Below are 12,330 nucleotides of genomic sequence, written 5' to 3' on the forward strand. Positions count from 1 at the left end.
CTACGGCCAATTTTTGTTTATTTAATTCAACTGTATCGCATGTCTTTAGACTGTGGCGGAAACCAGAGCACACAGAGGAAACCCACGGGGAGAACATGCAAACTCTGAAATATTTATATCATATATAGATAATTTTATGATCTTTATATTTTTATTTATTTTTATTTTATTTATTAACTTTAAAGCCGACTTTTAGAGGTTGTCCACTTTTCATGTTTTCAATTAATTTCATGTAGTTACAGTTCAAGTCAGAATTTTCAGCCCTCCTGAATTATTAGCCCCCCTGTATATTTTTCCCCCAATTTATGTTTAACAGATTTTTTTTCAACACATTTCTGAACACAATAGTTTTAATAACTCATTTCTAATAAATAATTTCTTTTATCTTTGAAATGATGAAAGTAAATAATGTTCTACTAGATATTTTTTGATATCCCAAAGGCTTAACTAGGTAAGTTAGGGTGAGTAGGTAAGTTGAAAAAGAAAATATTGCTTAAGGAGGCGAATAATATTGACCTTAAATATAAACAAATAAAATAAAACAAATAATACTTTCTCCAGAAGAAAAACTATTATAGGAAATACTGTCAAAATCCTTTGCTCTGTTAAGGATCAAATATTTAAAAAAATAATAATATATTTATATAAATAATAAATATTATTATTATTATTATTATAATAATAATTCACAGAGGACTAATGATTTTGACTTCAACTGTATTTCATACAGTACAAGTGTGCTCCATATCCAGAGATGAAATAGGCAGAAATAAAAGAGTGAAACATGAGACACACAAACATTTATATAGTGCATCTTCTAAATTAAGATTTCCAGTCACTTTTCCTTTGCGTTTCCCAGACATAATCACATAGGAAGACAAAAGCACAGGGAGAGGGTGAAAAGTGGAGGTAACAGTGTGAAATAAAAACCACTGTTAATAAAATGAAAACTTACGATGGCTTGTATGTTCAACAGAAACCTTTTTATCTGTTAGAAAAAATGCAAAAAAATAAACAAAGAAGAAAGAAAAACAAGAAAGAATGAACATGAGAATGGATGAGCATAACTCAAAGATGAATGCTAACGAATACAGAACAAATAGTCAATCAATGCAAATACAAAACTCAGCAAATGAAGCACTGAGGATTATAAACTGAAATCATATTTTCATGGTTTATAATGCAGCAAAAGTAAACATCTTGCATCTCTCAAAAGATAGAATGCTCTAGAGCAGAGATGCCCAAACTAGGGCCTATGGGCCATAGTAACCTTTGATTTGATATAGTTTAGTATGTTTACCTTTGCCCATCGCTCATAATGATATTTGGTTTTGGCCCTTTATATGAAAACGTTTGGGCAAACCTCCTCTAGAGGAATCATTTGTGAGAAAGTATGTATACTACCGGTCAAAAGAACAGTCAGATTTTAATTGTTTTAAAAGAAGCTAATTTTGCTCACAATGGCTGCATTTATTTGATCAAAATTACAGCACAATCCTGAAGTAATATTACAATTTAATTATAGTGTTATTTATTGTATTATATTTAATGTTAAATAATATAAATTTGTCAGCATCATTACTCCAGTCTTCAGAGGAAAATTATGTTTCAGAAATCATTATAATATGATGAACATCTGCTCAAAAAAAATTCATTCATTCATTTTCCTTCAGCTTATTCGCTATTTCAGAGGTCGCCACAGTGGAATGAACCACCAACTATTCCAGCATATGCTTTCCCCAGCAGATGCCCTTCCAGCCACAACCCAGTATTGGGAAACACCCATACACACTCACTCACACACACTCATACACTATGGACAATTTAATTTATTCAATTCACCTATAGCGCATGTTTTTGGACTGTGGGGGAAACCGGAGCACCCAAAGGAAACCCACACGAACATGGGGAGAACATGCAAACTCCTGACTCAACTTTCTTGCTGTGAGGTGACAGTGCTAACCACTGAGCCACTGTTACACTCAAAAAATTATTTTGTATAATGAAAAATGTTGGAAACTGATGCGGTACCATTCAAAAATACCACTAAATATGTATTTTAATAAATGTTATTTATTCATCAAAGACATATTAAAGTATTCAAGAATGAGAGTAAAATCATTTATAATGTAAACCTATTTATTTGAAATGAAAGTTGTCATTTTTAATTTTAAAAAATCCTAAAAAAGAACTGTATCACAAAGGGGAAAACATTTTCAACATTTTTATCAATGTCAATAATAATTGACCATAATAGAAAGCAATGATCTAAGTGTGTTGGTGTAATGATGTTGAAAATTCAGCTTTGAATCACAAGAATAAATACAATTTTAAACCACAATTGATAAGAAAACTGTCATTTAAAATTTGAATAATACTCTATTTCACAATATTACAGTTTTACTGTTTTGATCAAATAAAAGCAGCCTCGGTGAGCAGAACAGCCTTCTTTTTAAACCATTTAAAAAATTGTACCATTCGCAAACTTTTGACCAGCGTGAGTGAGTGTGTGTGTGTGTGTGTGTCTATGCTGCATTATTAATGTTGGAACATGGGTTGTGCTCCAACCTGAAGCCCAGACAGGGCGGACTAAACTTGCAGTGTTCTTGCTGAACAGTGTGTGCATATGTGAGAGTGTGAGTTTGCTATTGATGTTCTCCTGGGATAATTCAATGCTGTCAGCTGCGCTCCTCCAAAAGAAGCCCTGGGACGAGCACCCAGTGTCAGCATGAATCTGGCTCACCGTCACACAGCTCATGTGCTTCTTCACTTGCTAGTTGTAAAAGTACATTTGTCTGACTGCCCAAACCTCACCGTTTACCCTCCTGTCCATCTGTGCTCAGAACCCTGTGATAACTTATTCTCTTAGGACGTTGAGTCCAGTATTATTTTATTTGAACACTAAAGGTAGCAATTTACATGGACTGTATAAAAAGGTTTCATTATTTGATGTTAGTTTATGTATTTAATGACATTAACTAAGAATAAACAGTCATTGTCATTTATTAATCATAGTTTAACATTTACTAATGCATTATTAAAATCCAAATTTTAACAAAACAAGAACTAATGATGAATGACTTTACTTTCATGCTACTTTATGACTTACATTTCATCTTAGTAAATACATTAACTGGTTAAACCTTATTGTAAAGTGGAACTTTTCTTCATAAATATTTAGCAATAACTAATTTGAGATAAAGTTTTGGTAATTTTTATTTTTTTGCTTTTTATTTATTTATGTTTTATTTTATTGTGTATATCATTTTAGCAACATTTTTTCAGTTTTCTTTTCAGTTTTCAAAATTCAGGTTTAGTTTTAGATATTTTAATACAATAAGTTAAAGTTAATTTAATTCATTGTTAAACTAAATAATTTACAATGTTTTTATAAAGGATATAAAATAATATAATATAATATAATATAATATAATATAATATAATATAATATAATATAATATAATATAATATAATATAATATAATATAATATAATATAATATAATAATAATAATTGATTTATTTTATAGATTAAAATATTCACAATTTCTTTCAATAATAATTATTTTAGTACATCAAGTTTAACTGAAAATGAGCAATTTTATTGGGCATTTTTTGGAATAAAAAAATGATTTTACTACTTATTGTATAGTTATTTTAGTATATTCTTTAACTGAAATATAAAATAAATTTATTTCTATTATTATTGTTTTTTTATTATTATTATTTTATGTATCAAATAAAAATAAGTACATTTAATAAATATTTAAAATAAAAATATAAAAAAATTATTTTAATAATAATTATTTTAGTTCATCATGTTTGACTAACTGAAAATGAGCAATGTTATTTGGCAATTTTTGTAATTAAAATATTATTTCTTTAATTAATAGTATAGTTATTTTAGTATATTGTTTATTTCATGCATCAAATATGTATCTTTCTTTTTAATTTCAACTTTTGTTGGTGCAGTAAATGAGAAAAGTAACCAGTATAAATAGCTGAAATACAGATTATGCCAAATTTGTTAATTTACTACATTTAAACTAAATGTGAAAAAGGAAACATTGCACATTTTTGCACTTGAAAAAAATATAAAGGAAAACAATTATTTCTACAGTACTCCAAAATATATTGGTATTTTATCCAGTGTCAAATAGTCTTAGTCAGCAATAACCCCGGTGTGGACCAGTTTCATATCTGCCACTTGTTAATATGATATCCAGACCAACATTCCAAGAAATTTTCCCACTGATGATGCTGAATCCCATGACTTACTGCGTGCACATAATCCCTCAGTGCAGTTCTTGCTCTCCATCATGCTGCCGCTGCAGTGTCGTCCTCCATTACGTGGCGGTGGCGCCTGACATTCACGACTGCGCCAATGTGTGCACTCCGTCCCACACGCAGACCACTTGGCCCACTCGGTCCAGCCTCCATCCACTAGGAAAACACATGAGCGATTAAACAGTGGCTCAGGTCAGTGGTTACAGGAGTGAACTTGTGTCGAGCGTTCACCTGGACAGAGGGTGGTGCAGGTGACCCTCTGGAAGGGCGGTCCGTCACAGAAGGCTCCTCCATTGAGTGGTGCTGGATTGGTGCAGCTGCGTGTTCGTCTCTGCCAGCCCCTCCCACACTGAGCATTACATTCTGACCACTCTGTCCAGGATGACCAGCCTCCACTAACTAATAACAGACAGCCAGAGACATATACTATTAATGCAGATTATCAAGAATGTGTACAGTGCTCTGCATAAGTGAGTACACCCCATATTGAAAATGAATAGTTCTATCCATTTCTCAGTGAATATAGGAAATGTATTTTGGTGCATTTAAACAAAACAGATTTATTAAACAGATATATTTATTAAAATAACATTTTAGTCACCAAACATAATTAGAAATGTAAAGATAATGCAATTAAATTCAAGCAAAATTTCAACTAAATTAAAATTTTTATTTTTGCTTCTCTTGATTTTCCCTCTTTTTAATTGAAGTTTCACAAACTAATTTCTAGAGGAGTACGAGAGGCAACGCAGTGGCGCAGTAGGTAGTGCTGTCGCCTCACAGCAAGAAGGTCGCTAGTTCAAGCCTGGGCTGGGTCAGTTGTCGTTTCTGTGTGAAGTTTGCATGTTCTCCCTGCGTTCGCGTGGGTTTCCTCCGGGTGCTCCGGTTTTCCCCACAGTCCAAAGACATGTGGTACAGGTGAATTGGGTGGGCTAAATTGTTTGTAGTGTGTGTGTGGATGTTTCCCAGAGAAGGGTTGTGGCTGGAAGGGCATCCGCTGCGTAAAACAGATGCTGGATAGGTTGGCGGTTCATTCCACTGTGGCGACCCCGGATTAATAAAGGGACTAAGCTGACAAGAAAATGAATGAATGAATGAATGAGGAGCACGTGATATGATCGACTGCAGCTGGTCTCTCATCTACAATCATAAACTAGGCAATCAGATTAATCCACACTCACTATAAGTAGCCTAGCCAAAATCTTTCCCTTATTTTCGTTTCCGAAGAAACCCCCCATCCACCCCTTCTCCCCCTTTCCTCCTTTACCACGGAGAGCTCTCAAAACCACCTGATCTTGTACTCCCCTTACATGCTCTATTGACAGTGGGACAGCAGGCCAAACCTGCGAATATCATCGAGCAATATCTAAGCATGAACTCTTGAAATTTGTATTTAATATTTTTCTATAACATATACATTTGGCTGTACTAGTTTTTGGACCGTTATCATAAGTTATTTTGTTTGATAAGCTCCAGATTTGGCTTCAGTACTGACTAATATAATGTATATGCACAAATATAATATTGTATAGCATCCGTTTAAAAATATGAATTTAAAAGATAGATTTGTGAGGGGTGTCCTTATTATGCTGAGCACTGTATATTAGCATGCAGTTTGATTAGAGGAGAATGGAGAATGTTTGAAATAGTGATTGGAAGATGAGAAAAATAAAAAAAACAAAGACAAGCGAGCATACAAAAGTAACCCCTTTGTGTCATATTTGAGGGATATTTACTAATAACTGACAGCTAGAGAAAATATACAATAAATACAAGTATACAGTAAATACAAGTTTAAGTTTTTTTTTTTTTTTTTTTTTTTACACTTTTTAAAGATCTTTTTAAGGCAAAGATAATGTAATCAACAATTTGAAGTGTACACAATTCATCCATATATTCTAAAGTGTTGTATACTCAAAAAACTCAACTTTGACAATTTACTTATTAATTAATCTTAAATACAAACATATTATTTTTTTCAAATATTTCCTAAGAGCTGTTTAACAGATTTTTTTTCAATATTTTTTAAAACAGATTTAACAACTCATTTCTAATAACTAATTTATTTATTCTTCACCATGTTGACAGTAGATAATATTTTACTAGCTCTTTTGCAAGACACTAGTATTCAGCTTAAAGTGCAATTTAAAGTCTTAATTTATTTGGCTAACTAGGTAAGTTAAGACTAATTTGCATTCTTTAAACAAGAGTGGTTTGTCCTGTAGCCAATCGAAAAAAAATGTTAAGGGGGCAAATGATATTGAGCTTAGCAGTTTTTTTTAAATGTATTTAAATTTATTGCAGCTAAACTAAAAGAAATAGGACTTTCTCTTGAAGAAAAATATAATAGTAAATACTCTTTAGGGAATTCCTATAAAAATCTCCTTGATATGTTAAATATACACTTCGGAAATATTTGAAAAAGAATTACAATTTCACATCAGTTTCCATTATACATCAGCTGTGTGAGTGTACAGTTGAAATCAGATTTATTAAACCCTTTTTTTGTTTCTTTTTAAAATATTTCCCAAATGTTGTTTAACAGAGCAAGGAAATTTTCACAGTATGTATGATCATATTTTTTTCTTTATGAGAAAGTCTATTTGTTTTATTTCGGCTAGAATAAAAGCAGTTTTAAATTTTTTAAAAGCAATTTTAAGGTCAAAATTATTAGCCCCTTTAAGCTATAAAGTCCACAGAACAAACCATTGTTATACAATACAATAACCTTCCTAGTTAACCTAATTACCCTTTAAATGTTTCTTTAAGCTGTATAGAAGTGTCTTGAAAAATATCTAGTAAAATGTTATTTATTGTCATCATGGGAAAGACAAAATAAATCAGTTATTAGAAATGAGTTATTAAAACTATTATGTTTAGAAATGTGTTTAAAAAAATCTCTCTGTTAAACAGAAATCGGGGAAAAAATAAACAGGGGGCTAATAATTCAGGGGTTTAAATAATTCTGACTTCAACTGTATATATAAACACAAAGTAGGCAAATGGTCATATATTAATTTAACAACCATTACAGACTGCTGAATGCCATAGCTGACCAATAAGTAGCAAGTATTTCAGATAGCCATGTTATAAATATTCATAAACTCGAGTGGTGATTGTAGTTCTCTTCTGTTTTTCGAATTAGCCCTTGACTTGTGCACTTAGTGACTCAGACTGCAGCAGGGACTGCGATTGGTCAAGTGGTTACCGTAGACGATGAGAGTGGCAGTGCTGCTGCGTCTCTTAGCGACCACATTACGTGCCACACAGGTGTAGTTGGCAGTGTCAGAGAGTCGAGACTGTTTGATGATCAGGTCGTGCTCGATGGTAATTAGAAAGTTAGAATCCAGCGCCGGGTCAATGAGCTCTTCGTTCTTCAGCCAGTCCACCTGTGACATTACAAGAAATCAATGCATTCGGTCACAAGAACAATGATGTGCATCTGGACCAAAACTGCACTTTAAATCGTTTCAATACAACATTAAAAAGCACTAGATGTGCTCTGAATGCAAAATACGTTTTATACCATATGGTAAATGAAATGATTTATGACACACTATATTTCAAATATCAATATATGTGAGGAACAATTCAATATATTTACATATTTTCAATATAATATAATTTCAACCTTTGTATCACAAAATATAATTGAAAACAATCCAGATCTAATGTTTCCTTTATATACGCTCACTGGCCACTTTATTAGGTACACCTGTTCAACTGCTTGTTAATGCAAATTTTCAGCCAATCACATGGCAGCAACTCAATGCATTTAGACATGTAGACATGGTCAAGACGATCTGCTGCAGTTCAAACTGATCATCAGAATGGAGAAAAAGGTGATTTAAGTGACTTTGAATGTGGCATGGTTGTTGGTGCCAGACAGACTTCTCTGAGTATTTTAGAAGTACAGTCAGAATTATTAGCCCTCCTTTGAATTTTTTATTTCTTTGTAAATATTTCCCAAATGATGTTTATCAGAGCAAGGAAATGTTCACAGTATGTCTGATAATAGTTTTTCTTCTGGAGAAAGTCTTATTTGTTTTATTTTGGCTTGAATAAAAACAGTTTAAATTTTTTTTTTTTAAATTTTAAATTTTTAAAATTATTAGTAATAATTGTACTTCTGAGTATTTTCACGCACAGCCATCTCTAATGTTTACAGGAAAACTGAGGCTACAATTCGGACAGGCTCACCAAAATTGGACAATAGAAGATTGGAAAAACGTTGCCTGGTCTGAGGAGTCTCTATTTCTGCTGCTACATTCAGATGGTAGGATCAGAATTTGGCATCAACGAGATGAAAGCATGGATCCATCCTGCACTGTATTAACGGTTCATGCTGGTGGTGGTGGTGTAATGGTGTGGGGGATATTTTCTTGGCACACTTTAGGCCCATTGGTACCAATTGAGCATCGTATTAACGCCACAGCCTACCTGAGTATTGTTGCTGACCATGTCCATCCCTTTATGACCACAGTGTACCCATCTTCTGATGGCTACTTCCAGCAGAATAACGCACTGTCATGAAGCTTGAATCATTCAGACTGGTTTCTTGAACATGACAATGAGTTCACTGTACTAAAATGGCCTCCACGGTCACCAGATCTATCCAACAGAGCACCTTTTGGATGTAGTGGAATGGGAGATTCTTATCATGGATGTGCAGCCAACAAATCTGCAGCAACTGCGTGATGCTATCATGTCAATATGGACCAATATCTCGGAGAAATTTTTCCAGTACCTCGTAATGTGTACTAGTAAGGTGTACCTAATAAAGTGGCCGAGTAAATGTATATATTTAAAATTATTCGCCCTCCTGTGCAATATTTATTATTTATCAAATATTTCCCAAATTATGTTTAACAGAGCAAGAAACAGTGATTCCTATAATATTTTTTCTTTTCTATATTTGTTTTATTTCGGCTAGGGTAAAAGCAGTTTTTAAAACCATTTTAATGTCAATGTTATTTTCTCCCATAAACAATATATTTTTAGATTGTCTACTGAACAAAATACTGTGGTACAATGACTTAATTGCACTGAATTAGTTGCCTAATTACCCTAACTTGCCTAAATAACCTAATATATAATTAGTCAAGCCTTTAAATGTCACTTTAAGCTGAATACTAGTATCTTGAAAGATACTTAGTAAAATATTATTTACTGTCATAATGGCAAAGATAAAAGAAATCAGTTATTAGAAATCAGTTATTAAAACTATTATGTTAAGAAATGTGTTCTCTCCATTTAACAGAAATTGAGAAAAAAATATACAGGGGAGCTAATAATTCATCAACTATATATAATAACTAAATATACAGACAGGGGCAGATTTAGTGATTTGAGGGCCCTAACCAATTCCAGCTATGGGGTCAAAAAGTTTTTTTCTTATATCACTCAATCACTCCTTTTCTACATTTTGTCTTAATGCAAAATAATAATAACAACATGTAAAGCAGGGTGGGGGAAATATTTGCGCAGATGTAATAAACATTAAACTTTAATTTTTTAGACACTCATCATACAAAATATAATAGAAAATGAAGTTACATTTAATTTATAGGTATAATTTATACTTCTCTGTATTTATTTGGGATAAATAAGATGCCTATCTTGCTTATTGGTTAAATCCACCCCTGTATACAGAATATATATATATATATATATATATATATATATATATATATATATATATATATATATATATATATATATATATATATATATATATATATAGAAAGCATAGGAAGACAATACAGCACCTCAGCAGACGGGCTGCCCTCTGGTGGACGACACTGCAGTAACACTTCCTGCTCCAGACGCACCTCCCTGCCAAGCGGCTCCTGCTCAAAATTCTTTCTCAAGTCTGATAAAAACACACAAATCAACATTTTTTCTAAATCCAAAACAAACAAAAAAGGCTATCCATTATCCATTTTTTAAATTATATGGAAATATGTATTCATGTGTTCTGGATTAAAATAGCACAAGTAAAAATAGGGGAGTGTTTTAAATTCAAAATACTAGGGTTCTCTTCAGGTGCTGTCATCTCCAGGCAGAGTTTGATGCCTAAAAGGCACGTCACACCGACAGATCACATAAGCTGCTGAACACAAACTCACAGGCGATGCGGACGTAAGCCCGACGGCTCTTTGTGGTGCCTGCCGAGCTCCAGGCAACACACTGGCACCAATAATCCTCCAGCCCAAACAACTCCTCTACCTGCGTCCGGGAGACAGAGATATCTACTTCTCTCACTACCAGACCTGAGACAGAGAAGAACAAAAGAGGAAAGCATGAATATATCAGTCTCAGCTTTCAGATTTGTGTCACTATACATCCTGACAGAGGAAGGGAAATTGCAACACTGTTTTATTTCAAAAGAATACACTTGTGTTTACATTAATGCGTTTGGGAGATATCATAAAAATGCAAATTAGACAAAATTATTAATTACAATAAATAAATAAAAAAATTATCATATAAAATATTCATTCATTCATTCATTTTCCTTTGGCTGAAGGCTGGTTTATACTTCTACGTCGAGCAATCGGCATTTACACTTCTGAGTGCTGTTGTGTTGCTCTGCAATAACACTTCCAAAACACTAGCTGGCAGTAGGTTATGTTATGTTTCTCTATATCGAGTTTCTTTGCAGGTGTTTTGTATTTTCTGACCGCTACCTTGATGTACAAGTAGCTCAAACACGCTCATTCAGAGGCGGGAACCGGCAGACGTGCAACAACTTAAATCATAAGCTCCTTCACGGGACTCGACACTTGCTCCATTGGGCTCGCAGCTCTCAGTATGGGCCACACTCATCACAGTCACCAAGCCGACGAATCACAGAGCTTGCGTAATGCATCGTTGCGATGTGTAGTTACATTTTTTGATCGGTGCACGTCAGTGTCGACATCAGCCATGGAGAGGGCTGAACAAACGCACGAAGGATGTGCCGGACCACATGCGTGCGCTTGACGTAGAAGTATAAATCAGTCTTTTGTCTCCATTTCAGAGGTCGCCACAGCAGAATGAATCGCCAACTATTCCAGCATATGTTTTATGCAGCAGATCCCCTTTAAGCCGCAACCCAGTACTGGAAAACACCCATACACTCTCATTCACACATGCACTCGTACACTACAGCCAACTTAGTACTTAGTTCATCCAACTCACCTATAGCACATGTCTTTGAACTGTGGGGGAAACCGGAGCACCTGGAGGAAACCCACACGAACACAGGGAGAACATGCAAACTCCATGTAGAAATGCCAGAACTCAAAACTAGTGACCTAACCACTGAGCCACCGTGTCACCTCCAATACATTATTTAGCATATAAAATAATATAGCATAACAATAATAAATGAGGGCGCCGCAGTGGCGCAGTGGGTAGCGATGTTGCCTTACAGCAAGAAGGTCGCTGCTTCGAGCCTTGGCTGGGTCAGTTGGCATTTCTGTGTGGAGTTTGCATGTTCTCACCGTGTTTGTGTGCGTTTCCATCCGGGTGCTCCGGTTTCCCCCACAAGTCCAAAGACATGCGGTACAGGTGAATTGGGTACGCCAAATTGTCCGTAGTGTATGTGTGGGAATGAGAGTGTATGGGTGTTTGCCAGTGATGGGTTGCAGCTGGAAGGGCATCCGCTGCATAAAACACATGCTGGATAAGCCAAAAAGAAAATGAATGAATGAACGAATAATAAATGAACACTAGATGAATAAATATTTAGTTCTCAGAATGGCTAAAAGTATGTAGCAACCATATTTAAAGAAATGGCTTTGAGCACTGGTAGTATTTTTTCTATTCCTTTTGTCATAAGAGTTTTTTCAATTCTTCATTAGAGGTCATGAACTAAACCATTTGTTTAATGCATGATTCATGTGATTCATATAGTTTTTTAGGTACCACTTTATATTAAGTGGCCTTAACTAATACGTACTAACAGTACACTGAAATTAGCCATTCGTTACAATGTACATATTGTGTAAATACATGTTTTTACTTATGCTTGATTAAATACCTGCATGTAATCACATCTG

The 12,330-nt window shown here is 34.1% G+C and overlaps 1 protein-coding gene across 2 annotated transcripts in view; it reads right to left on the reverse strand.

Moving 5' to 3' along the window:
• Positions 1-12,330, reverse strand: part of unc5b (unc-5 netrin receptor B) — a 107,159-nt gene that overhangs the window by 19,437 nt on the left and 75,392 nt on the right. The window contains exons 3-8 of one of the 2 annotated variants that reach the window (XM_056471468.1): positions 10,414-10,557; positions 10,054-10,157; positions 7,494-7,674; positions 4,517-4,684; positions 4,277-4,441; positions 956-988 (exon numbers count right to left, since the gene is read on the reverse strand). In XM_056471468.1, coding sequence (XP_056327443.1) covers positions 956-988; positions 4,277-4,441; positions 4,517-4,684; positions 7,494-7,674; positions 10,054-10,157; positions 10,414-10,557 — 795 coding nt within the window. The remainder of the gene's footprint in view (positions 1-955; positions 989-4,276; positions 4,442-4,516; positions 4,685-7,493; positions 7,675-10,053; positions 10,158-10,413; positions 10,558-12,330) is intronic. The other variant, XM_056471469.1, reaches the window with a different exon arrangement.

The sequence above is a fragment of the Danio aesculapii genome, chromosome 13 (genome assembly GCF_903798145.1).
Source record: "Danio aesculapii chromosome 13, fDanAes4.1, whole genome shotgun sequence".
In the NCBI taxonomy this organism is placed as follows: Eukaryota; Metazoa; Chordata; class Actinopteri; order Cypriniformes; family Danionidae; genus Danio; species Danio aesculapii.